General features: G+C 48.9%; 2 protein-coding genes and 1 long non-coding RNA gene across 12 annotated transcripts in view; 1 reads left to right on the top strand and 2 right to left on the bottom strand.

Annotated features, from left to right (window-relative positions):
- Window positions 1–166: 166 nt before the first annotated feature.
- Window positions 167–19603, bottom strand: Tmem143 (transmembrane protein 143). 6 transcript variants are annotated; one of them, XM_031386673.1, is made up of 9 exons: window positions 19487–19603; window positions 18767–18998; window positions 16318–16422; window positions 11122–11316; window positions 9627–9757; window positions 8226–8505; window positions 1389–1578; window positions 629–731; window positions 167–544 (listed from the first exon to the last, which is right to left on the bottom strand). In XM_031386673.1, exons 2-9 carry the CDS (start codon window positions 18974–18976, stop codon window positions 424–426), a joined length of 1335 nt encoding a protein of 444 aa, XP_031242533.1. In that variant the 5' UTR covers window positions 18977–18998; window positions 19487–19603; the 3' UTR covers window positions 167–423. The 6 variants fall into 6 exon arrangements, with proteins under 6 accessions (XP_031242533.1, XP_031242531.1, XP_031242536.1 ...); XM_031386671.1 differs by lacking the exon at window positions 19487–19603 and adding an exon at window positions 19331–19473; XM_031386676.1 differs by lacking the exon at window positions 19487–19603 and adding an exon at window positions 19331–19473 and having other exon boundaries at window positions 167–377.
- A 38-nt stretch (window positions 19604–19641) lies between these two features.
- Syngr4 (synaptogyrin 4) overlaps window positions 19642–27515 on the top strand; it is a 10649-nt gene continuing 2775 nt past the window's right edge. The window contains exons 1-2 of one of the 5 annotated variants that reach the window (XM_031386686.1): window positions 19642–19819; window positions 20577–20773. In XM_031386686.1, the coding sequence (XP_031242546.1) occupies window positions 20681–20773 (93 nt within the window). In that variant the 5' untranslated portion in view covers window positions 19642–19819; window positions 20577–20680. Of the gene's footprint in view, window positions 19820–19853; window positions 20071–20573; window positions 20774–27515 lie in introns of those variants that run through there. The other 4 variants (XM_031386685.1, XM_031386690.1, XM_031386688.1 and 1 more) reach the window with 4 other exon arrangements.
- On the bottom strand, window positions 22052–22895 carry LOC116102240. The gene is made up of 2 exons (XR_004123036.1): window positions 22812–22895; window positions 22052–22150 (listed from the first exon to the last, which is right to left on the bottom strand). It is a non-coding gene; the product is annotated as an uncharacterized LOC116102240 (long non-coding RNA).

The following is a 27515-nucleotide window of genomic DNA, read 5'->3' as shown; positions in this document are numbered from 1 at the left end:
TATGATGAACAATCTGCACTCCTGCACCCTGTCTTCCTGTTTGAGATCCAGACTCTTGCAGGCAAAACTCTCCTCAGGCATGAGTGCTTCTCAGTCTCAGAGCCAGCCACACCCTCTTTTCAGGATTCTGACCCCCAACCTCCCTTTACCTGCAGCCACACTAATCCAGATTTATTAAGCATGATTTATTCCTTTGTAAGAGGGTGAAGTGACAAACAGTGCACAGATAGGGAGACCCAGGCTAACATGATTTCTGCAGCAAGGCGAAGCAGGCCTAGGAGCCTGCTGGGGCCTGAGCTGGCGTGATCCTGGGCTGGTATCCTGCAAGTCTTCTTTGGGGCAGGAAGTTTCCAGTGCCTCCAACCAGAACAGATCAGCTGCAAAACAGATGGCTCATCTCACGTGGATTCTGAGGAGGTTCCTTCAGACATTCTGATTGGCTGCCTGTGGCTGAGGTGCCCAGTGTCTGTCATCCACTGTGTGCCAGGGGCAAATGGCTCTCGGGTTGCAGTGGGCCCTGCTCAGGTGCCTGTGGCAAGCAGTTCTGCGCAGGCTAAATAGAAAATGAAGCAGCCCCCTCCCTCAACTCCCCCCATCCCCCACCCCTCACCCCCGCCTAGCAGCCCACCTCAATGTGGCCAAGGCTGGCAGCTGCAATCCAGCAGCTGTGTGAGCTTCCCCAAGCCCCGCCTCCTCCACCGACCTTGGTGAGGTTCCCGCCAGGGGCGGATCTAAGAAATAAAATAACAAGTTGAAATAAACGGCTTTGATTGGTTGGCCTCAGGAGGCTGCCTAGCAACTGCCAGCAGTCCCGATTGGCTACTCTTAAGTCTATAGCATAGCAAAATTAATGGCCTGCCAGAAATAATAGCCTGTCAACAACTGAAAGTCCAGGAAGGAGATGCAGTTGCCACAATTGACAGCTTGCCATGGAGGGAGCTTGGCACCCTGCCAGCACAAGGCCTGGTAGTAAGTGGTCAGGGTGAGGGGTAGCTACTCCTCAGCACAGGCTGTGGGGCCTCTGGAGTGCCTAGGACCATCGGGTCCAGTTGTGGCAATTCAGGTGGTGGGAACAATCCAAAGCTGGGGCTCAGGGCTTGCAGATGGGCTAGGGCCCGAGGTCCATTGAAGGTTACATCACAGCCTGACTGGGCCAGAAGCCAGCTTTCCACTTCTGACTGCAGCCACCTGGAGGTCTCTGTAGGGAGAGACGGTGTCCATGTTGGAGCTAGAGGAAACCTGGGCCTAAGGAACAGCAGGGGGGCTGGGGAACAGCAGGGGGTCTGGGGAACAGCAGGTGGGGTCTGGGGAACAGCAGGGAGAGTCTAGGAGGTAACAGGGAAGGCCTATCAACAGCAGGAAGGACCTAGAATACAGGGAGGATTTACCTTCAGGTTTTCCTTGGGGGCCCCCTGATCGGCGGGCTAGGAAGCTGTGAGCCAGCAGGGCTTCCTTGATATGTTCCTCCTGTGCTCGGAGTGCCAGGGCACTGAGCAGTTCTGAGTTGTTGGATGTGCTTCGATAGTACAGCATGTGTGCCAGCTCCAGCGCCTGGGCACTGCGGCGCTGCCCAAATACCTGTGGGAATACAGGCTTAGACACACTGATGCAGGGCCACTCAGACCAGAGTGCCCTAGATGCCTGGCTTCCTAAGATCAACTTTGGGTTGGAGCTGGGTTTAGGCTGAAGCGGAGTCCCTCCACCAGTGCTTTGCTTTCTGGCTACATGTTAATGGGTTTATGCAAAGATTTCAAACATGAGTTTTTGCCTAGTTGAACTCTCTCTCTCTCTCTCTCTCTCTCTCTCTCTCTCTCTCTCTCTCTCTCTCTCTGTGTGTGTGTGTGTGTGTGTGTGTGTGTGTGTGTTAGAATATTTTTATCATTATTTTTTACTTATTCACTTTACATCCTGCTCAGTGTCCTGTCCCTGCTCCCTCCCTCCCTCCTACAATTCTCCCCTCCTCCCCTTCTTTTCCCCCTGAGCATCCCCCACCTTGGCACATCAAGTCTCTGTGACACTAGGCACATCCTCTCCCACTGAGGCTAGACAAGGCAGCCCAGCTAGAAGAACATATCCCACATACAGGCAACAGCTTCTGGGATAGCCCCTGCTCCATGTGGTCTCCACACGAAGACCAAGCTGTACATCTGCTATATATGTACAGGAGGCCTAGGTTTTTGGTTGGTGGGCCTAGGAAGTTCTAATCCCAGTACATCCCTGTTAAGTATTCTTCCATATTCCGAAGTAACATCTAAATTCACTTCATAGTGGCCCAGTAAAGACAGATGGGCATGTTACGATACAATCAGATTGTTGTAAACCGAACACTGGGTGCAGGTGACCCTATTTCTGTGTCTATTTGAACCTTTCCATAATTGGAAAGGAAAATGTTTAAGCTACTACACTGTAAAGAGAACTGCAGGTAAAGGGCACTGGGTGTAGCCTGGCCCCTCCATCCCCTCAGGCTGGCCCTCGCCCACACTGCAAACCCACTGTTAGCCAGGATAGATGAGCTCACAGCAGTCCTGTGCCCTTGGGCAGCTTCTACCAGCTCCTGCCAGCTCCAAGGCCTTGAGTGAGAGTAGTCTAAAGCAGCACTGTCTATTTACAAGGGAGATATGGGGAGGGCCCAGGAATCAGGACACATGACAGACAGTGTAAAGACAGAGCTGCGAGGCCCACCCTAGCATGCCAAAATCCAGCCTGCACTGACACATCCAGGGGCCTTCCCACATGGCTGTGTGGCTACACCTTCTTCTTAAGAGCCCACCCGATAGATTCTATCCCTGCCTTGGAGCCACAGAGGCAGGAGTCCTTCGGTCTCCTGTCTTTACCTGCCAAGACTCTAGTGCAAAGTTCTCAGGGCTAAAGGAGCATGCCTGCCACAGCAGCATGCAAACATGCTCCCCAACTCCCCATGCCCCATTCTGGCAGCCCTACCTTCCATGGGTCACAGGCCACAGTCTATCACCATCCTCATCCCTCCGGACCAGCTTGTCTGTCCCTAACCCATCCTGATGCCTGCCTCTTCCCTGGCTCCATCTTCCTATCCCCCTGCTCATAGCCTCCCTAGCTCAGAATCTGAAACTCTAAATCCCAGTCCTAGTGTGGCTCACATAGTAAACATTGCTGTGCCCAAATACGTGCCCCACCCCACCCCCACCCCCCATCCCCTAGGATCATGGGTCTTTAAATGAGCAACACACGCCAGTCTGTTCTTAGAAAACACTGCCTTACCTCAAGGCTGTCCTGAGAGTGGATGCACCCTCAGGCTCCTACAGCCCATGCTACCTAACTGTGTCCACAGGCCTCTACCCCCTAACAGGGGCCTACATTCCCAGGCTCCAGCTCCACAGCCTCCAAGCTGCCCTGGCCTGCTCTGCACAGAGAAGGCAGGCTGTGGTAGGATGTCCAAAGACCCAACCCAGCCTTAGTGATCCAGGAAGGTCTCAGGGAGCTAATGACCTCTGGACAAAAGATGAAGAATGCAGAGGGGTGACCAGCCCAGCCAGTGAGAGAGAACCAGTCAGAGGCGACAGAACATGCAAATGCAGAATCTAGGGAAGCAGGAAAGGAGGTTAGGTGTCACAAACACACAAAGAGCAGAGACTGGGGGTCCAGTGAGGTAGTGGTGGTAAAGGATTCAGCTAACCACAAGGCAAGCTGAACAGAGTCCCCATCAGGTAGTGAGTGCCATGAGTGGGGTTGGGAATGAGCTGTAGATGCTATCTAGAGGATAGAAACAAGGCAGGCACCAGGGCCATGCCTCTACAAGGAACAGATATGAGAGATGTTGGCTGTAGCAGCCAGTGAGAACCACCGTGCACCAAGACAGTAGCTGAGAAGCCAGGCAGAGAGCATATGGCTGTACACAGGGAGACAGGAAAGATCCAGGAGAGGGGCCTGTGGTACAACAAACCCAGGGATACTGAACACAGAGATGTGGATGGCTGGGAGTTGGCCCGGTGGGAGGTCAGGACTAGACTGCAGCTGGAGTATGAACTAATGAGTAATCAGAATACCAAAACTGGAGGAACAGGGCCCTTCCACTCTGTAGAGCTACTAAGGAATGAGAGGAGGGCTCGCCTTGGTCGCTGTACCCTCCCCAGAATTCTGCAGCAAGCGCTCTCTAGACTCCCTGCTTTCAGGGCTGCCCTCCACAGCACCTAAGGCCCAGCAGGTCCTCCCTTTTTAACCTCCTCCCTGCTACCTTGAGGAAAAAGTCCAGAATGATGTGTGGCCATGGAGCGGCCATCCAGGCCACCCTGGGCCTTGTCTCAGTCCCTACTGCACACTCCTCTCCCCACTCCTTGTGCTGGCCCTGGGTATCCAATCTCCCTGTGGTCAGTATGGCCTGGCCAATACCCATAGGATTTGCCATAATTCTTCCTGAGAGCCAGCCTGTCAAGACTGCTAAAAGCAGCTTGAGAACTGATGAGCTGGCAAGTGAATGATGGGATACCACACACAGCTCATGGCAGGCTACACTCCTGGGGTAGTGTGATGGTTTGTATATGCCTGGCCCAGAGAGTGGCACCACTGGGAGGTGTGGCCTTGTTGGAGTAGGTGTGGTCTTGTGGGTGTGAGCTTTAAGACCCTTGTCCTAGCTGCCTGGGAGCTAGTATTCTGCTAGCAGCCTTCAAATGAAGATGTAGAACTCTCAGTTCCTCCAGTACCACCATGCTCCCACCATGGTGATAATGGACTGAACCTCTGAACCTGTAAGCCAGCCCCAATTAAATGTTGTCCTTTATAAGACTTGCCTTGGTCATGGTGTCTCTTCACAGCAGTAAAACCCTAACTAAGACAGAAGTTGGTACCAGGGACTGGGGTATTGCTTTGATAGGCCTGACCATGCTTTTGTTTGGAAGAATGTGGATTTGGGGACTTCAGATTTGGAAAGCAGTGTAATGCTTTAAATGGGGCTTAATGGGCTATCCTAGTAGGAATAGGAAAGACTTTGTTGCTGAGATTGATTTAAACTTTGCAGACTTGGCCCATGAGGATTCAGAGGAGAGGAGTTTCAGTGTGTGGCCTAGAGACTGTTTTTATGGTATTTTGGTGAAGAATATGGCTGCTTTTTGCCCTTGTCTGAAGAGTCTACCTGACTCTAAGATAAAGAGATTTATACTAATTGCATTGACAACAGAAATCTCAAAAAAGCCCAGCAGAGACTTTGTTAAGTCTCTAGTTAAGTCTCATGAAGAGTGTTTTGAATAGGCATAGCCAGCTTAAAAAAGAAAAATATACACCATGCGGTGGTGGCGCACGCCTTTAATCCCAGCACTTGGGAGGCAGAGGCAGGTGGATTTCTGAGTTCGAGGCCAGCTTGGTCTACAGAGTGAGTACCAGGACAGCCAGGGCTATACAGAAAAACCCTGTCTCGAAAAACCGAAAGAAAAAGAAAAATATAAAATATATTGTTCAAGTATTAAAGGGGCACCAGGAAGTGCAATGGAGCTGAATCCTATGTTCAAGGAGATAACAGATTAAGGGATTTGGGGGCAAGATCCCATCCAGCTAAGTTTAAAGCCAAGCATGGTGGTAAATACCTTTAATCCCAGAAGACAAAACCAAACAGATCTCTGAGTACAAAGACAGCCCGGAACAAAACAGGTTCTAGGTGAAGAAAAACTTAAATACAGGCATGATGGTACATGCCTTTAATCCCAGCATTACAGGAGACAGAGCCATGCAGATCTCTGAATTCAAGGTCAATCTACAGAGCAAGTTGTAGGAAAGCCAAACTTAGGCAGTGAGGGAGTTGGAAAACAGAAAGCTGATAATCGAATAAGGGGGTGGGGTTGGGGGGGGCATGTTCCAGCCCCAGCAAGCAGTAGAACCCAGCAGCTTCAGCCATATGGCTCTGGCTTTAGAGTGAAAAATAGAAGGGACTACTGGGACAATTGATGCTGGTTAGCTGGAGCTATGAAATTAGTGGTGATTAAGAAGGGGCCAGCATCACTGAGGTGAAATCTTCTGGGAAGTGTTTTCTGAGAGCACAAAGAAGCTGTGTTCCAGAGATAGCTAAGGTTGTACCTTGCACTGGTAGCTGGCCTTGGTAATGTATAAGAATCACCCAGGTGGTACTGATTTTAAAGGCATGAAGGGATCATGAAGAGTAGCTGAGGCTTGGCACTGTGAGAGGCCATGGAGGGCCATTGGTGAAAGTGCAGTCTCAGGTGCAGTTGATGGCCCAGGACTGAAGGGGTCATGCAAAGGATTTGAGGCTTGGCACCAAGAGAGCCTATGAGAGACTATTGGTGAAGCCTAGTTGCAGCAGAAGATCTCAGATCACCAAGAACAGCAGCAGCAGTGGAGTGGATCAGCCTGAGCTTAGAGTGCACAGAGGGTAGAGCTGCAGAAGTGACACCAGTCCTTTGGAGAAACCCATAAGATTTTGTCTGTATCCCAGACACTGAAACAAGAAGCTGTAACATTGAAGTTGCCTTGGAGACACCAAGATTTTCGAGCTGCGAGAGCCATAGGATATATCCTAGGAATGCTGTTAACAGGGAGTGGAACCAGCCCAGGAAAAGAAGTTTGTTGCAGTCAACAAAGATGAGAAAGGATTTTGAGATCTGAAAAGTGCATTGACATCAGACATGGACATGCAGGGTTTGGAGTTTACTGAACTGGTTTCCTGTCTTGATTTGGGGATTGTCTTAGGTTTCTATTCCTGCACAAACATCATGACCAAGAAGCAAGTTGGGAAGGAAAGGGTTTATTCAGCTTACTTCCACATTACTGTTTATCACCAAGGAAGTCAGGACTGGAACTCAAGCAGGTCAGGAAGCAGGAGCTGATGCAGAGGCCATGGAGGGATGTTCCTTATTGCCTTGCTTCTCCTGGCTTGCTCAGCCTGCTCTCTTATAGAACCCAAGACTTCCAGCCCAGAGGTAGGGCCCCTTGTGGGTGGTGCCATCTCTGGGATCATCCCTTGATCACTAATTGAGAAAATGCCCCACAGTTGGACTTCATAGAGGCATTTCCCCAACTGAAGCTCTCTTCTGTGATAACTCCAGCCTGTGTCAAGTTGACACACAAAACCAGCCAGTACAGGGATTACAGTTAAGTGATTCGATGGATCTCAGAAAAGACTTTGAACTTTGGACTTTTGACATTGTTGGTACTGGTATAGACTATGGAGACTTTGGAATTTGGATTAAATGTGCTTTTTAAATTATGCTATGGCTAGATATGGCTCCCATAGACTCATGTGTCTGAACAAGCCTATGGGGGCCAGGGAGTGGAATGTGATGGTTTGTATATGCTTGGCTCAGGGAGTGGCACCACTGGGAGGTGTGGCCTTGTTGGAGTAGGTGTGGCCTTGTGGGTGTGGGCTTTAATACCCTTGTCCTAGCTGCCTGGGGGCCAGTATTCTGCTAGCAGCCTTCAGATGAAGATGTAGAACTCTCAGTTCCTCCAGTACCACCATGCTCCCACCATGATGATAATGGACTGAACCTCTGAACCTGTAAGCCAGCCCCAATTAAATGCTGTCCTTTATAAGACTTGCCTTGGTCATGGAGTCTGTTCACAGAAGTGAAACCCTAACTAAGACAGGTAGTGCAACCACAGACCTGAGAGAGACCACCCTTCCCAGCCACCTCAGCAAACAAGGCACGCAATGGCAAGGAGAACACAAGCTGGGTGTCAGCACCACCTGACCTCTTGACCCTGAACACCATGCTGCCACTCAGAAAGGGAGCTCATTAAAAAATATACAACTTCCTGGCCCAGGCCCTGAGTTTCTAAACCTGTCATTTGGGACTAAAGCTGACTCTGTTGGTGATAATACCCTTCAGGAAGGAAACGTAGGGAACATCATCACCTCACATGTACTTCCTGTGCTGTGCCAGGCTCCACTGACTCATTTAATCCCTGTCCACCCGTCCACGTCAGGTCTCCTCATCATTCTCATTCTACAGTGAAGAAGCTGAGCTACAGAGACGGTAAGATGTTAACTTGCTTAAGACAGAATAGAGGAGTCCTACTCATATTGGGGCAGTCAAGCTCCACAGTATACAACCTTCACTATTTCTTAAAAATGCCAGTGAAGAAACTAAGGCAGGAAGAGTGAGAGCCCTGTCAAGGGGAATGGTGCTGATAAAGGAATTAAAAGGATATAAGGACATTGTGCACCAGGAACGATGCATGGGAGAACTGGAAGTAGAGGAGACCTGTCTGTGTAGCCCACAAATGGAGGAGCCAAGGGTGCTCACCTTGGAGGCCTTCACACCCATGAAGGCAGCAAAGAGCAGCAGCAGCAGGGAGGTGGCCATCTTGAGGTCAGACAGTATCACCATGCCCACATTGACGAAGAACACAACGCCTGAGACCACCAGCATCAGGTTGAGCAGGGCACGCTGCAGCATGGGCGTGCGCACCTTCAGCTCCGGCAGCAGCTGCTCTAAGCCCTCCAGTGGGGTATCCTTGAAGCTCTTCAGAACCAGATGCCCTCCTTTCGTCCTAGCTGCCAACACCACGCGCTTGAAATATCTCCTGAGGGCCAGAAAGGAGGAAGTGAGCACAGGGCGGCCAGAGCCCTCTCCCCTTGTGATGGCTAATCCTGGTTGTCACACTGACTGGAATCATCTAAGACTCATGCTTCTGGGCACTCCTTTGAGGAATTTTCTTGACTGGATTTTTGAGGTGGCAAGACCCACTCTAAAATATGGCAACCCACTTTCTAGTGATAGCCCATATACAAGACCTGGTGACACACACCTTGATTCTAGCATTCAGGAGGCAGAGGCAGGTAGATCTTCCTGAGTTTGAGGCCAGCCTAGTCTACACAGTGAGTTCCAGGCCAGTCAAAGCAACATATGGAAGACCATGTCTCAAAATTAATAAACGGGCAGGAAGAAGGGAGTTTCTGGGTTTTGCGTACTTTCTCTCACTCTCACTGGCAAATATACCCTGCTGCTGAGGCATGCCTCCTGTATTACCATGAGCTTCAGGGTTCTAACCAGCAGCTCTCCAGAAACCTCCAGGACTGAACAACTACTGAGTCTTACCATTCCCATCATGAGGCAGCCACTGGACTACCCTGACCACAGCCTGAAAGACAGTCTAGTAAACCCAGTGTGTGTGTGTGTGTGTGTGTGTGTGTGTGTGTGTGTGAAAGAGAGAGAGAGAGAGAGAGAGAGAGAGAGAGAGAGAGATCTGTTCCTTTAAAGAGCTCTGACTAACTAATACACATCTAAAACCCCACATCTCTATCCTGCATGGCCTTTTAGAAAGCTATTTAGTCACAAGAGACTAGAAATAAGTCACATGTTCAGCCATGGGGGTGGGGCTGATTAATTATATAACTTCTTAATGGACCTCTCAGTTGTTCATCAGAATCATGACTGTGCCACTTCTTTAGGATATGTCCCCTCTCTGATTCTCAATTTTCCTCATTTGGAAAATGGAGAGCTGACCCTCCCCTCTCTTCCTCTGGAAACAGTAGTTCTTACTTTCTCTTGGGAAGAAAAGGCTGCATTTGGACAATCTGTACCTCCCAGCTCTGGACTTCTCCCAGGGGCCCAAGACACCAAAGCCAGACACTGACCTGTCAGTCCCTCTCAACTTAAACCTGGCTCTCTTTTGATACAACTGGGGAACAAGAGCCTCCTCACCTCTCCACAGGGGGCAACTTTCTGAAGAAGCCACGCTTGGAGCCCACACTGGACTTGTGGGGCATCTGCCCAACTCTCTGTCCCAAGGCCCAGAACTGTATGTAGATATACTGATCCAAATTTATTGTCACCTGCCAAGGGGGAAAAGGAAGCAGAAGTAGCTGAACGTGAGCCGGGCGCTCTGGGCAAGGAACCAGAATACTCGACCTAGCCAGAAATGGTCCCTGCCTTTTGTTGCTGAACATGCACTGTGGATGCGTAGGTAGTAGTCACCCATGGTTGTTTGTGTTGAGCACTGCAGAAGGGTACAGCCTCTAGAGTGACCCTACATGTAAAAATCTTCTTAGAGCCTAAGGTAGCATTAGTTTTAAGAGTCTCCATTTATGAAGCAACTACAAGGATAAGACATTGTCACTTAAACTATGTCTTGCCACCACTGGCTGGACACATCACAAAATAGGACAAAGTACATCTAGAACAACTAGATCTCAAAGTGTGCTAAGATGCAGAACTGGAAGATTTTAGGATTTCCTCCCAAATTTGTTGACTTTAAGGAGGAAGGGTTTGGGAGGGTTTCTGTGTAATTTCTCAGTGGAATCTTTACAGATAAAAACTTTTCAGGGAACACTGAGAAAGGGTCTCACTATGTAGTCCTGACTGGCCTGGAACTTGCTCTGTAGACCATGCTGGCATTGAACTCACAGAGATCCACCTGCCTCTGCTTCCCGAGTTCGGGGATTAAAGGTGTGTGCCACCATGCCTAGCCTTTGGATTATTATTTTTTTTAATAAATAAATAAAGATGTATTTATTTATTATATCTAATTACACTGTAGCTGCCTTCAGACACACCAGAAGAGGGTACTATGGATGGTTGTGAGCTACCATGTGGTTGCTGGGATTTGAACTCAGGACCTTTGGAAGAGCAGTCAGTGCTCATAACCGCTGAGCTATCTCTCCAGCCTTTAATTTTTAAGATTTATTTTTATTATATATATATAGGTCTTTGGTCTTCACACATGCATGCCTGGTGCCTACCTGTAAAAACCAGAAAGGGACAGTGGCTCTCCTGGAACTGGAATCACAGACTTTTGTGAGTGACCATGTGGGTGCTAGTTCTCTATAATAGCAGCAAGTGTTCTTAACCATGGAGATATCTGTCCAACCCCATAGAATGAGGGTTTTTTTGTTTTGTTTTGTTTTGTTTTTATTTTTTTTTATTATTATATAGACACACCAAAAGAGGGCGTCAGATCTCATTACGGATGGTTGTGAGCCACCATGTGGTTGCTGGGATTTGAACTCAGGACCTTCGGGAGAGCAGTCAGTGCTCTTACCCACTGAGCCATCTCACCAGCCCCCCATGGAATGAGTTTTACATCGTTTGTCACAAAATCCTCTTAGGTGCCAGCACTGTGCCCGAGACCCTTGCCTGATGGGTGAGGGAGGTGTGTTTCCTCTAGGCTAGCAAACATGGCTCCTCTGGGGACAGGTACCTGGACCTCATCCTGAGGGTGGTGGACAACGAGTGCATAGGCCAGGGCGTCTTCAGAGAGTGGAGAGAAGTTGGCCTGGGCCAGCAGGGGCTTCAGAGCCTGGAGCACATCCTTTTCACTGGACAGGCGCTCGGGGTCAGTAAGGGATGGCTGGTCCAGGGTCTCCCTGTCAGGGTTGATGGGGTCATACAAGGCCTGAGGAAAGATGACAGGAGAAACATGGGTAATATGGGCCCCAGAAACTGGGAAAGCCCAAGCTCACTTCCTCTATCCTCTCCTCCAAGCTCCCGTGTGTTACCCTGCCACACACACACACACACACACACACACACACACACACACCTTAAAACACTGTGAGGCTGGATATGGTGGTGCATACCTCTAATCCCAGCACTTGGGAGGCAGAGGCAGGTGGATCTCTGTTGAGTTAGAGCCCAGCCTAGTCTACATAAGAAGTTCCAGGTTAGCCAGGGCAACCTAGTGAGACTCTGTTTCAAAAAGAAAAAAAAAAAATGGGGCTGGAGAGATGACTGTTCCTCCAGAGAACTGGTGTTCAATTCCCAGCACCTACATGGCAGCTCACAGCTGTCTGTAATTTCTAAGGATCTGACAAGCTCACACAGACAAATATATGTCAAAATACCAACATACATAAAATAAAAATAGAAAAAAGCCAAAACACTGTGCAGACAACCTCAGCAGCTCTTCCAGCATCCCTCTGAGGGCTGTCCTGAGCAGGTGGCCTCTCCTTCTGCAAAGAGGCTGCAGGAGACCAGAGACCAGATGACCCTGGGGGAGGCTAAGATCAGGGTACTAGGAGATAGGTCCATGCAGGGACTGAATGGAGATGACAACCATGCCTCTGAACTTCGTCCTGCTGAAGCTGAGAGCTTTAAATTCTCCTACAGATTAGGGCAGTGGGCTCCATGCACTTTGGCTGGGGAATCCTTGAAGAAGAAGGCTGGGAGGTGTTTTGACTGGACATGGTGGCATATGCTGTCATCCTAGCTCTCAGGAAATTAAAACAGGAATATCACAACTTCAAGACCAGCCTGGGCTGACCCAAACAAAACCTTTCAAACTGTTGAAAACATGGCCTTCCCTGCAGCAGCAGCAGCAGCAAAGGCCCAGCGGAAGCATATCTGAGCTGTGCAAAGTGATCAGCCAAAGCTGCCCATGTCTCCAGCCCCTCCCGACAGAGGACCATTTCCTCTGAGGCTTCTTCCCAGGGCCAGGCACCAGGCTACCAGAGGCCACGCCATGCACAGCCCACAGCGCCAAGCCTGCAGAAGGGCTGATCCTGTAATGCAATCCTGAGCTTTCTACTTCTGCCCTGGCTGTCCCAGGAACCCTAACAGAGCCCCCACCATCCTGTGCCTGCCTCATGCAGCTCTCAGCACAGTGGGGTATAGCACCTTCCTCTAGAATAGTGAGAAAGGTAGATGTCTTTTCCCTGGTCTCCCCTGTGTCTCTTCTCATAGCTGTACCTGACTAACCTCCCCATATATGAAGATAAAGCAGGGCTGGAGAGATGACTCAGCGGTTAAGAGCACTGGCTGCTCGTCCAGAGGTCCTGAGTTTAATTCCCAGCAACAACATGGTGGCTCACAACCATCTGTAATGGGATCCGATACCCTTTTCTGCTGTCTCTGAAGACTCATACACTCGTAAAATGTGTATAAAAAAAGTTTTTTCAAGACAGGGTTTCTCTGTGTAGCCCTGGCTGTCCTGGAACTCACTCTGTAGACCAGGATGGCCTCAAACTCAGAAATCTACCTGCCTCTGCCTCCCAAGTGCTGGGAGAGTAAAAAATAATTTTTTTAAGGTTTATTTATTTTTATTTATACGAGTACAGTGTAGTTGTCTTCAGACATACCAGAAGAAGGTGTCAGATCTCGTTATGGATGGTTGTGAGCCACCATGTGGTTGCTGGGATTTGAACTCAGGACCTCTGGAAGAGCAGTCAGTGCTCTTAACCACTGAACCATCTCTCTAGCCCCCAAGAGTAAATTTTTTAAAAAGATAAAGCAAAAGGTGGCACAGGCATGTCTTCCCATCTTCTAAAGAGGCTGAAGCAAAACTGAAAGCTCAAAAACAGCTTGCAAGCTTTAGCAACGTGCTGTATCAAAAGTGAATGAATGAATGAATGTGTGCATAAGGCACCTGATAAAGTTCAGTAGTAGAACATTTGTCTAAACTCCCCTATTGAGGGTTTGGGAGCATGGCTCAGCAGATAGAGCACTTGTATGTGTAAGATCCTGGGGCTGCAAAAAAATGTAAAGGAGAAGGCAAAGCCGACAGACTCAGCAGATCACACACAGGACACAGGAAGAGCACCACAAAATGAATTATGTCCCAGGGCCCCATGGGATGGACATTCTGCCTGGAAACCCTTGTGTAGGATCTGTGTGAACAACTAAGCCTGATCACTAACTACACCCCATCATGCTCTCACACGTGCTTCAAACCACTGTGGCCCTTCATTTCCTCTCCAGACCTGCTCCCTAAGATGTCCTACCTTAGGTGTTCCCAGTAGTCACTGATGGCTTCCGTAACTCCCAGTCCCCTCGAGTTCCCAAGATATTCCATCTGCAGATACCTTCCTATCATCACTCCTGAGGTCACAACCTGAACCTCCTTATCTCTCCTGATCCCTCCACCTCGCTCCCATGGAAGGGAACTTTTCTTACCTGCTTGACTCTGCCCACCTAAAACCCTCCCACAAAGCAATGCCCCAGAGCTTTCCACTGAATTTAGAATGAAGTGTGAATCTTTTCAGGACCTTAACAGCCCCTCAAAAGCATCCCTAGCCCCTCTCATCTTCTGTACTGACAACCATCCCCAAGGCTCTGGGAGGGAGGGATGGAGCAGCAAGAATCCCAGCTGCCAGCCTATCTGATCCACATATGATGTGTAATTTGACCTAGACATTGTGACACACCTTGGAGGGACACAAGGTCTCAGGGCATCAGAACAGCCTCTGAGCTTGCACCACAAGACAGCAGAAGGTATTCCATATGGAAGAGCCTGAGCAAAGGTTGATAGATGCCCAATGCCAATGAACAGAGAGATGCTGGGACCAGGGCAAGACCCAAACAAAGTCAGCCACAGACCACACCCTCAGTCAGCCACAGGCCACACCCACAGCCATAGACCACACCCACAGCCATAGACCACACCCATAGTCAGTCATAGACCACAGATGCCCAGAATGACCTTGAAAGAGTGTATAGCTGGGACTGAAGCTGGAGCCTTCAGGGCTGCGGGGAAGAGAGGGGCTGTGCCCTTTATGCTTTGCCACCAGCCAGGTTTTCCTCTGAGCTTCAAGCTAGAAACTTAAACACGGAACATGGCCTAATGCTCCTGTCCCCATGCTCCTTCTCCTCCCTGCACTCCCTCTTCCCAGCTTGCCCCTCCTCGTGTGTCTGCCGCCCAGCACAGATGGATGCTTTTCCCAGTTCACTGTTCCCCACCAGCAATACAAATCTAACAACCACAAGCTTCTCACTTATTTTTGCTTGTTTGTTTCCATTTTTTAAGATTTATTTGATGTGTATGAGTGTTTTGCCTGCATTTATGCATGTGTACCACATAAGCCCACGGAAGTCAGAAAAGGACAACAGCTACCCTGGAACCAGGGTTGTGGGTGCTGGGAATTGACCTCAGGTCCTCTGCAAGAGCAACAAGTCCTAACTGCTGAGCCTTCTCAGCCATTTGGATGGGCTCAAAACCACACTGATACCCTCAAGTCCCATGGGCCTTGCACATTTTCTGCACAGTACCATGAAATCTCCACAGAGGATGGAAAAAGAGAGTGAAAATTCTGCACATTTTTTCTGTTATGCTTGAAGCATAACAGTTAGAGGTATACTGCTAGCATGTAAAAATGGGACCACTGTGATCCTTACTTACAGATGTGAAAACTGAGGTATGAGCATACCCAGATCTGCCAATTACTTACAAAACTCCGTTAGTGCTTGGGAGGCAGGAGGAGTGTGCATTTGTGGATTTGAGGCCAGCCTGGGCTACCAGTGAGATCACACGTCAATAAATAAGTAAATGAAACCCTGCCAAGGTTGTCCTTGCCCTTGGGAAGCAGGAGCATATACCTGTGAGCCCTACAAACCTTCGTGGAGCTGACTCTCTCTTTCACCTTTCCATGGGGCTGGCAGCAGCAGGGAGGGCTGGGGACACAATATGCACACAGGGCTCTGAAGAGCTATTACTGTTGAAGGCAAGGTGGGGAGGGCAGTTAGAGGATGGCGTGTAGAGCCAGCTCAGAAGTTTGTGGAATCCCAACCTTATACATTTCAAGAAGGTTCAAGCCCCCAGCAGTGGTGAGAAGAAACACTAACCTAGGGATGGATATTCTTCACGGTGAGCATCTGGTTGACCTGCAGCCCTAACTACTTCAGGTGGCCGTCACTGTCACTGTAACCTAGGAATCCATGGAAGGGCTAGAGAAAAAGATCAACCTTTACGCCAAGATGTGATATTAACAGATCGGACTTAGGGGAAGATAGACAGAGCCCTCATGGAGATCAACATCCTTATAAGAAACCCCGGAGCTCTTGCTCAGTCTTCCCATATGTGTGGACAAGGCTGAGAGCATCCACTCTGAATGAGGAAGCAATCCTCATTAGACCCAAGATCATGGACACTCTAGGCTCAGACTAAAGCCTCACATCCCTGAGGAGAAACACTAGTGTATAAAACACCCAACGGACAGCCTTTTTGTTATAATATCTGGTCTGAAACAACACTAATCCCCTCGACAGTGTCAGTGACAAGATCCTTCCAAAGCTTTTCCTTCCCTACAGACCCGAGCCTTCCAGTCTCCCTCTGCTGTCCAACAAGCACTCCAAATAACTAACTTCCTCCAGGCACACACTGGCATACACTTAATCTCAGCACAGAGAAGGCAGAAGCATGTGGGTCTCTATGAGTTCAAGGACACCCCAGTCCCTTCTCCCTGCAGATTCCTCAGCCAGACATATTTTACATTCATTTTAGTTCCTATCTCTCCCCACCCACCCCCCTGCATCTCCATGCCTGCCCCATGGGGATATGACTATACCTGTCCTGGCCATGGCAGAGTCCTCTGAACTTAAGAGAGCCAGGCTCCAAGCAGGTATCCGTCACTCCTTTCTAAACAATGAGCAAACATGCACAGCAAGACTGGAGAGCCATCCTCACCTGCAGCCTGGCCAGGAGCTGGTGGTAGTGAAACAGGGTACAGAAGTCCACATGAGCTGAGAACGCCTCCAAAGCTGCTCTCTCTGCTGGGCTGGAGTGGAACTCCTGATACCCAGGAAGAAAACCCAGTTAGGCCTCTCTCTTCCTCCTCCAGAGGAACCCTTTCTTTTCTTATTTTTTTTAAGATGTATTTATTTATTATATATAAGTACACTATAGCTGTCTTCAGACACCAGAAGAGGGCATCAGATCTCATTACAGATGGTTGTGAGCCACCATGTGGTTGCTGGGATTTGAACTCAGGACCTCCGGAAGAGCAGTCGGTGCTCTTAACCACTGAGCCATCTCTCCAGCCCCAGAGGGACCCTTTCATGGCAACTCATGTACAGGATGGGAATTCTGGGCTTTTAAATTTGTATTTAAAAACTGATTTGGGGGACCAGCAGTCTCAAGTAATCTGGACCCCCAAGATCTCTCAAACACTGGACCACCAAACAGACAGCATACACCAGCTGATATGAGGCCCCTCAACACACATACAGTAGAGGACTTCAGGTCTGTGTTCATTCAGAGTTAATGCACCTAACCCTCAAGAGACTGGAGGCCCCAGGGAGTTTAGAGGTCAAGTGGGGTGGGGATGGGGGCATCCATGTGGAGATGGGGGGGGGAGGGGAGGAGGTGTGGGATGTAGAGCAGTCAGAGGGTGAATGAGGGGGTGGGGAATGGCTGGAGAGATGGCTCAGCTGTTAAGAGCACTGACTGCTCTTCCAAAGGTCCTGAGTTCAATTCCCAGCAACCACATGGTGGCTCACAACCATCTGTAATGAGATCTGATGCCCTCTTCTGGTGTGTCTGAAGACAGCTACAGTGTACAGACAGCTACTCATATAAATAAAAATAAAAAAATCTTAAAAAAAAATTAATTTGGTCAATTGTACAGACCCAGCATAGCACAGGGAAAAGAGAAGTCTTCAGGATGCAGAGGCTCTGTACCTGCTCTGCAGCTAACTGCACATCCACAGAATGTGTGCTCTGTGGCAGCTGCTTTTCCTTAGCAGAACATCATCCTCCAGAGAAGGGACGGGATAGATAGAATTAAAACCTCAGTTTTTCTTTTCTTTTCTTTTTTTTTTTTTTGGTTTTTCGAGACAGGGTTTCTCTGTATAGCCCTGGCTGTCCTGGAACTCACTCTGTAGACCAGGCTGGCCTCGAACTCAGAAATCTGCCTGCCTCTGCCTCCCAAGTGCTGGGATTAAAGGCATGCGCCACCATTGCCTGGCTAAAACCTCAGTTTTTCAAAAGGGGAAACTGAGGTTCAGTGAAATCATTTCTGAGGGTCATGATGGGCTCATCTGACTCCAGGGAGAATTTTATTTCTCGTGTATTCACATATACGTGTGTTTTGGTTGCATGTATATGCACCACATATGTGCCTAGTACCAGCAGAGGTCAGACCCCCTAGAACTAGAGCTATGGGTGGTTATAAGTTATCATGTGGATGCTAGAAACAAGTCCTGGGTCCTCTGCAAGAGTAACAAATGCTCCTAACTGCTAAGTCATCTTCTCAGACCAACTCGAGGAAACTTTTAAAAAATATTTTTATTTATATGAGTACACTGTAGCTATCTTCAGACACAGCAGAAGAGACCATCAGATCTCATTACAGATGGTTGTGAGCCACCTTGTGGTTGCTGAGAATTGAACTCAGGACCTCTGGAAGAGTAGTCAGTGCTCTTAACCGCTGAGCCATCTCTCCAGCCACTAGGGGAAATTTTTGATGAGATTGTTTGTGCTCGTATGTATGCATGTATATATAAAATCTAGCACTGGACTTGGTATACACAGCAGATGTTCAATAAATATTATATTAATGAATGATCATCTTCTGACAGTGATGGTGGGCTGAGAGCTCAAGCTATGGAATAGATCAGGGGTGAGGTAAGGAGCATACTCTATAGTCAAGCAAGCATGGGTTACTCACAGTAGCTTCAGGTAGGTCACTCTGCTTTTACACCTGTAAAAAGGGATGATGGTGGCCTCTTTCTTACTGGGTTGTTCTGATGGTTCTATACATTACAAACACGTAGCACAGTGCCACAGAGTAAGAGCTCAAAATGTGATAATAATTATCATTATGGTTTTGCAGGTACAAATTTATTATGTAGTAGAAAGTAATTATGAGGATGATAGTTACATCTATTTCAAGGGGAAAACTCACATGCCAGAGTGCCTGTTCAAGGCCCCAGAAGAAGCCCAATTAGGCATCTCATCTTGGAGCTCGTTCTAGCCCCTGCCAACTTTCTCACACCCCCTAGGAAAGCTACAAGGACCAGAAACTACAACTCCCAGGAGGTACTACAGCAGTTCTCAAAAGCGGGTATAGTGGTGCAGTCGCGAGGTCGGCTGGAAATTGTAGTCCCTAGGTTCTTAGACCACTGATGGGCGGTACCTGTATCAGGAGGTGGAGCAGCTGCTCCTTGGAGAATGGAATGAAGCGCTCGCGGTACTGCTGGGCCCAGTCGCAGGGCTCCTTGGGGTTCCACATCTTGCGGTACGCCCCCATCCTGTTCTCCAGGGACGACAGGGCCCGGGGAGTCCCAAGGAGAGCAGGCACCAGGGACCACGCTCGGACCTTGGACCCCCAGGTCACATGAAACATGGCCTGCCCCTTTTCCCAGAGCCTAAACATAAGCAAATGAAGGGGGATGTCAAAGGTCAATGGAGGCAGTACCTCCACACACACCTCCCTTCTAGGGGACAATTCCTATTCAGTCTCCCTCCCTCTAATCCTTTTCCGTTTCCTTCCACACTGCACATTTAGGTTGGCTCCAGAGTAGGGTGAGGTCGTAGTTTGGAGTATCTTGCAGGCCCAGGGACCCTGTGACGGTACAAATGGTCTCTGAGAAGCTTAAACAACGAGGTGCATCTCAGGAGTGTTGAAAAACTAGGAAAAATTAATAGCGGGTGCTGGGCCATCCTTCCTGGGCCATGCAATCCCCCACCCTGCCCTCACCTTAACCAACGCGCGACTGTCATTGAGCCTTCTGCGCATGTGCAGTAAGAGGTCCTGGGCCCAGAGGATTGGCTTCAACAAGCAGTAAAACGCATGCGCAAAGCCTGGGCTCTTGAAACCATTTACTAGCCTTTATCTTTAGTACGCATGCCTCACCGCTAGTCTGGTTTTTAGTTAATGCGCACGCGCCGAAGACGTGTCTCCCGGTCCGCTATTTGGAGCTGGGTCCGGCCCTTGCGCGCGCCGGGCCAACGGCGACCCGCCCAACGTCTGCCGAGACCACGCCCTTTCCTTGGTCAGTTCGGATAGGCGGAGAGGAAAGGGGCAGGACTTGGCTGTAGCCAATCATCTGTAGAGAACAGAAAAGGCGGGAAAAAGAGGACCCAAAAGGAGGCTAGAGGTGGCTCCCGGGAGTAGGAGAGGAAGCCGGGCAGGCCGAAGAGTCTACCTCCCAGTGACGAGCGGTGGTCCTCGGCCCTCGGAGAATAGGTGGTTCTCTTCAGCCAGCGTCCCCCTGGGGAGTCTCAGCACTTCCGCCCCCACGTCCTTAGAAGGGAAACCCCTAGTCTAAGAAGGTCGCCATGACTCTCATACTGACGGTTTCCGAGGCTTCAGTCTGAGACAATATGTCATCCTGAGACAGAGCTGAAGCCTAAGCAAGGCTCGTGTTACGGAAAATGACCCAAGTTAAGGAACGCCTCAAATATTCCTGGGCTCTTCGTGGTCTTCTATACCTACGGGTAGCTGCATTCCCTCAAGGACCAGTCTACAAGCCCCCACACTAGCGTCCCATGATGTCCTGGGGTCCCTGAGCCCACTGCCTCATGCCTCCACTCTGAGGGCCCAGCAGACCTGCCACCCCTTATCACCCTCACCCTGTATTCCCAAAATCCAGGGCCCTCAGAAACCTCTGGCCCTTTATTGGCACCTGAAACCTCCGAAAGCCCTTCAGCCTACACTTCCAACTTCTGGGACCTGAAGCAGCCTTTCAGTTGTGCTCCCATTTCCAAAGCCCCCCACATACCCTAATATCTCTTATCTCCAGCACCTAGGACAACCCGGCAGTTTCTCAACCCATATTCCTGACAACTGAAAACTGGAGCCGCCAGCCCCTTCATCCCATTCCCTCTGTTCTTAGAGCTCCTAACAGCCCCTCAGCCCATCTATCTCCACCCAAGTTTGAGCCAGTACTCCCCACTCCCAGGACTTTGACTCTGACATTCCCATTCCTGTTTTCTTGCAGCAGCTGAGCCCCGAGGTGGGTCTGAGGCACACAGGCACTGTGCCCAGAAAACAGCACCCAACACCCCTGCCCCTACCTCCCAGGACACCCAAAGAAGAGCAGCCACTATGCACCTCCCTGAAAGCCTACACAACCTGGCAGACAATGAGACCGTGCGCTTTCTGAGGAGACCAAAGAGCATCTCAAGGATCTTCGGAGGGGTGAGACCCTAGGGGTCAGGACCCAGGAGGTATCCAGACACAGGGGAAGGAAGGGGTCAGGTAGGGAGACAAGCAGACAGGAGCCCAAAACTGAAGCCACCTTTTACTGAGTCACTCACCATTGTCAGTCAGCATCAAGTCATCACAAGAAGAGCCCCTCAAACCTGGGCACAATCTGTAACACCAGCACATAAAAGACTGAGGTAGGGCTGGGGAGTGGTGGCCTTTAATCCCAGTACTTGGGAGGCAGAGGAAGCTGGATTTCTGAGTTCGAGGCCAGCCTGGTCTACAGAGTGAGTTCCAGGACAGCCAGGGCTACACAGAGAAACACTGTCTGACTGAGATAGGAGGGTAATCATAGGTTTTAGGACAGCCTTGGTTACAGTGTTAGAAAACGGAAAAAAAAAAAAAGCGAGAAAGAACCTTTCAAAGGAGAGGAAAACTAAAGCCCCCCCCCAAAAAAAAACTTTGATAAATGGCATTAGTGTTTGATGACTGCTTGTCCAGTGGGGTAGCCACAAGCCACAGGAGCTACTCCAATTCCAACTCACTGAATTCAAATGGGCTGTGCTGCAGTCATGATGGTCGTATGTCAGGTGCTGAGTTGCCAAGGTGCCTTGTAAGTCTCCAGTTGGACAGCATAGATTGAGGACACTTTTTCATGCCAGGAAGTTCCATTGATCAGCACCCATTAAGGTTAACACAGAAAAGGGGGAAAGCACCACTCGGTTCTAGGAGATGCTAGGACCCATCCATTTTCTACTTCTCAGGTGGGGGAGAGATAAACGGGACTGAGATCTATTTAAAAAAAAAAAAAGAAGAAGAAGAAGAAGAAGCATAGAGCTGGGAGGACAATAAGCACCAGCCTCAGGCAGCAGCTGTGAGTAGTCACTGTGCCAGGCGTGATGCTGATGCTCTCTGGGTATCCTGTCATCACTACCATATTCCCAAGAGATCTGGACACAGAGAGCAAAGTCCTCATTTGGCCCACTCATGCTGTGTAACCTTGGGGTGGAACCAGCCACTGCCCCTCTCTGAACATCAGTACAAGAGCCATCTGTGTCTATGGGCTTCGACCTACACTGCTTCCTTCTCCTTTTAAAGATTTTAAAAGTATATGTACATGGCTTCGTGAGTTTATATGCACCACATGCATGCCGGTGCTGGTGGAGGCCAGAGGGGATCAGGTCGCCTGGAGCTGGAGCCGGTTGTGAGCAGCCTGCTGTGGGTCTTAGTTACTTTTCTATTGCTGTGAAGAGACCCCATAACCAAGGCAACTCAGAAATGAAGGCATTTAATTGAGGGCTTGCTTGTAGTTTCAAAGGGGGAGTCCATGACCATCATGTCAGGGAGCAAGGCAGCAGGTAGACCTCTTATCTGCAAGTTGGAGACAGAGAGAGAGAGAGAGAGAGAAAGAGAGAGAGAGAGAGAGAGAGAGAGAGAGAGAGAGAGAGAGAGAGAGAGAGAACAAACTGGAATGTTGGCATGGATACTTGAAACCTCAAAGTTCACCCCTAGTGACACACCTCCACCAAAGGCCACATCCCCTAATCTTTACCCCAACTGGGGACCAAACATTCAAATATATGAGCCTGGCCAAGGTGTGGTGGCACACACCTTCAATCCTAGCACTATAGAGGCAAAAGCAGAAGGATCTGCCTGAGTTTGAGGCCAACCTGGTCTATATAGCAAGCTCCAAAACAGCCAAAAATACATAGAGAGACCCTGACTCAAAACAAACAAACAACAAAACAAAACCAAAAAAATGGAACACATGAGCCTGTGGGGGTCATTCTCATTCAAACCACCACACACAGCAAACTCTCTAACCACTGAACTATCTCACACCCTGTTCTACTTCTGGGGTGTCTTTTGTTTGTCTTTGTTGTTTAAAACAGGGTCTTAATTTGTAGCCTAGCCCAAGCTAGCCTTGAATTCACAATAGTCCTCCTGCTTTAGCCCTGAGTGCTGAGATTATAGGTATGAGCCATCATGCTCAGCCAGCCTGTACTAGTTGTTTTGTTACCCCTGGACAGACCTGACAACTGAAGCAATGATGAGATCCCATAGGGTTGTGGGAGCAGGAGCAACCCTCTGACTTGATTCTTCAGGGAGAGTCTCTAGGAAGTCAGCATTCATCTCCTCCTCCATGGGTTAAATTCTAGAGTCTTTCCTCAGGTTCCCAGGCCAGAGTGTCTTCTCTCTGTCTTCTAGAACAGAGTCCAGACAGGACTGGCTTTGAGGCCCATCCTAGCCATGTGTCTGTCCATTAGAGGGACATACTACCCTGTTGGCTGGGCTGGCTCTGACATAACCACCAGCAGCAGCAGCAGCACCTTTCATTCCCAGAAATGCCCCCTTTGGCTCAGTAGTTTACATGGTCAGACTATACCTGTATCACCTGAAACATCTTCTCTGAACCTTTGTGTCCTCATCTGGACCCAGAGAGTCCTAATACCCTCCTCCTGGGCAGGACTGCTGTGAAGATGAAACAAGGCAATACATAGACAGGCTGTCTAGTGGGGGGCTGGCATGTGCTGAGCTCTCCCTAAATAGCAAGCATTGTCACTGGAATAACTCTCAACTGTGAGGAGGAGAAGGTTGGAGGAGCCTGGCATGGCAGGAACTGGTGCCACACTGTCTTTCTTCCTTGTGAAAAAGGAGGAATTATGACCACCACACACCACTCCCTGGTGCCCTCTGTCCTCACCACACCTATGACAAGGACATGTTTGTATAATCCCAGGGGAAACCGAGACTCCAGAGGTTGAATGGTTTGTCAAGGTGATCCATTTGATGAAGGAGTCAAACTGTTTCTAGTGCCTGGAAAGTAGAGGCAAGGACAAGGGAGCTGGGACCCCAGGTGGTATGGCCCAGTGCAAGCTGGGAGAGAGGCAGCCAGCCGTGCCAGACCTTATGGTCACAGATATTGCCCATGCCAGCATCTCCCTCCCCAACCATCCTCCTCCTTCCCCTAGCCTGGTTCCTCAATGGGCATCTCTGGGCAACTGGTGCTCATGTCCTCTATGCCACCTGTCAATTGGTGCCTTAACTCATGAATCTTTGCTCTCTCCCTGGTGATAAGCCAGGGAAGGTGCAGAAAAGAGACTGGACACAAGCTTCAAAGAAATGGGGTCCCCAGACAGTGGATGTCCTTCCCCACATTCCAATGCCCCAGGCTTTACCATAGACAAACAGCCCCTGGGGCCTGGAAGTCAGGAGGGCTGGACTGAAGCCCCACTCTAGAGCAATTAAGGTTAAAGGTCTGCTGCTTCTTGCGTTGTCCTGAGCACTTACTGGGTCTGAACTCCAGCTCCCCTTCTTCACAATACAAACACACTAAGAAACTGAGGTTCCAAGGTCTGAATGACTTGCTCAAGCCCACACAGCTTGGCTGAATCTGGCACATGTGGCTTTTTCCACTGCTCTGTGATGTAGAGTTATCAAAAGTAGAAGTGAATTCATAACACTCCCTCTGTGGACTGAGTGAGGCACTGCCAGGGAGATAGCACGGGTGAAAAGAATATGAGCTGAGAAATAACTGAAGTGTCTCCTCTCCTTGCCTTGTCCTGGCATGAGTCATGTAAGGTACTTCCTCAAGACTGAATGGTTCACTCCCAGACCAGTATTCATCAGCCTTCCTAATGCTGTGTCTCTTTAATACAGTTCCTTGTGTTGTGGTGGCCCCAACCATAAAATTATTTCCATTGCTACCTCATAACAGTAATTTTGCTACTGTTATGAATCATAATGTAAAGTATCTGATATGCAGGATATCTGATATGTGACCCACAGATTGGGAATCACCTGTCCCAGACTATTACAGCCTTCCTTTGTGGATTAACCATAAAGTTCTTGGCAAGAAGAGAGACTAATTACTGTGCTTATAAAGCAATTACTGCAAAGGAGAGAGAAGGAGGGGGCAGGACAAAGGCAGGGTAAAGTAGGGTCAGTCTTTCACCTCATACCCCATACCAAAGCACATGAACAAGGAGCCAGAGTTATTCTTCACACTTATTTGCTGAGGCCTTCCTTGCACTTGTGTGTGCAGGCATACACAGACACCTGCAGAGCCTGTCCCCAAGGTTCAAATTTTGTCAAACTTTTCATCTTTCCTTCTGCACAACTTCATTGCTTATAGTCATATCCCATCAATCACCAGATCCAGGTTTACACCACAATGTCTCTGAATTGCTGGGTCTCTGATCTCCATACAAGCCTGCTCTGTGATTCTGCCTCACCCTTACCCTTATCTAGTCCATTGGCCATATGACTCTAGAGGACTTCTCTAATCCTTGGGTCTGGTCCTGGCTATTTTCTTAGAACCTCCCAATGCATGAGGAAATTCAAATGAGGGGCTAGAACAATGGCTCTTGCTCTTCCAGGGGACCCAATTCCAGGGAACTCTGAGCATGCCCATTTTAACTTTCACATCTTCTTAGAGCTGTTGAGGTCTTTGAGGGCCTGTCTCAAGATCTCTTGTCCCTAAAGGAGCCAGCTCTGTATCCTCTGACTCTTGCATGTGCTCTCTTTTTTTCTGTTTCTTGAGACAGAGTCTCATAAAGTCCAAGCTGTCCTGGAACTGGATATGTAACTGAGGCAGGCTCTTGGCTCCTGCATCCACTTTCTGAGTGTAGGTCCTCAATCTATGGGTCATGACCCCTTTGGGGGTTAAACGACCCTTTCACAGAAGTCACATATCAGACATCCTACTTATAAGATATTTACATTACAATTCAGTACAGTAGCAAAATTACAGTTATGAAGTAGCAATGAAAATTTTATGGTTGGGGCTACAACATGGGAAACTATATTAAAGGTCGCAGCTCCAGGAAGGTTGAGAACCATGGATTATAGGCATACCATACCCTGAAAAACTCCTTTAAGGTCCAAATCTCTACTTATTACTTCCAAAATTCAGCCCCAGAACTTTGGTTTCCCAGCAAAGTTCAATCCTTGTCCACTGACTCCCCAACATGCAGACTTACCCCTCTAGCCAATTATACACCACCTGAAGGCTGTTTCCACACCGAGAGCTGATCCTGCCCTGCCTTGCTCACAGCCCTGCAAACTATAGTCCCACCTCTCAACCCTTCTCACCCTGTAACATCCATGTAGAAAGACCCTGAACCACTGCACTCTCTATCAAGTAGACTCACATGGGTTCCTTCTATGCCTAATATAGGGCTTTTCACACTGCAGTATGACGGAGCCTCAGCCTTTCACACATTAGTGCTGGTAGGAACCACTGCTCTCAAGGCAGGATCAAGCTTGAGGCAGAGTCCGAGTCAAGCTCTGCTGCTTACTAGCTGATAAGTTCATCCGGTTCTTCATCCTCTGTATCTCATATTTATTGTCAGAAAAGTGCCTCTGTCCCAGTGTGATTGTAGGCTGCCCAGATGTGGGGCACTTACCAGGGAAGTGCTGTAGTGCTTATTCAGGAATTCTAAAACAAAAACTAGATGTAGTGTCCTATGCCTATAATCTCAGAACTTTGGAGGCTGAGGCAGGAAGATGATTGTGAGCTCAAGGCCAGCCAGGGCTGCTTGTGAAATCCTGTGAAAGAAAAAAAGCAAAATATTGGCATTTTAATTCTGCAACAAATACTGCATCTTTGGGGTTTTTTTTGTTTTGTTTTGTTTTTTTGTTTTTGGTTTTGTTTTGTCTTTTCTTGGGGGGGGGGGCAGTTTCCATACAAGGGTTTTCTGTATAGCCCGGCTGTCCTGGTACTCAACTTTGTAGACCACGCTGGTCTCAAACTCAGAAATCTGCCTGCCTCTGCCTCCCAAGTGCTGGGATTAAAGGCATGCGCCACCGCTGCCCCAACCTTGCATCTTTGTTTTGTCTTTGCACATTTTCCTGTATATTTTGACTATTTCAAAAAAGTGAATTGAGGAGGAGGGAGCTGGAGAGATGGTTTGACAGCTAAGAGTGCTGGCTACTCTTGCAGAGAACCTGAATTTGGTACCTGGCACCTAGCTCACAACTTGTTAACTCTAGCTCCAAGAAATCCAATCCTCTCCCTTCCTCTGGCTTACACACACACACACACACACACATAGCATAGATGTATACAAACATGGGTAATTCATAATCTTTTTGAAAAGGGGGGGCCAGAATGCCAGGCAATGGTGGTGCATACCTATGATCCCAGCACTCGAGAGACAGAGGCAAGTGGTTCAATTAGTTTGAAACCAGACTGGTCTATAGAGTGAGTTCCAGGACAGCCAAGACAGAGAATCCCTGTCTCGAAAAACAAAACAAAAACAAAAGCAATAGAGGCAGGCGGATTTCTGAGTTTGAGGCCAGCCTGGTCTACAGAGTGAGTTCCAGGACAGCCAAGGCTAAACAGAGAAACCCTGTCTCAAAAAAAAAAAAAAAAAAAATCAATGAGGGCTACAGAGATGGCTGAGCTGTTGAGAGCACTGTCTGCTCTTCCAGAGGTACCAGGTTCAAGTCCCAGCACCCATAGAGTGGCCCACAAACCATCTGTAACTCCTGTCCCCCCATGGACACTGCATGCATGTAGTTAGTGCACAGACATACATGTAGACAAAATACCGATACATATTAAATGAATAAATTTAAAAACCAAAAATGAGTTGGACAGTGGTGGCACACATGTGTTTATTCCCAACATTAGAGAGGCAGAGGCAGATCTCTTGAGTTCTCAGCCAGCCTTGTCTACAGAGAGAGTTCTAGGACACCCAGGGCTACACAAAGAAACCCTGTCTCAAAAAAA

This window comes from Mastomys coucha, unplaced genomic scaffold, assembly GCF_008632895.1.
Source record: "Mastomys coucha isolate ucsf_1 unplaced genomic scaffold, UCSF_Mcou_1 pScaffold21, whole genome shotgun sequence".
NCBI lineage: Eukaryota > Metazoa > Chordata > Mammalia > Rodentia > Muridae > Mastomys > Mastomys coucha.
The sequence above is the reverse complement of the archived record's forward strand: the minus strand, read 5'-3'. Positions and strand labels throughout refer to the sequence as shown.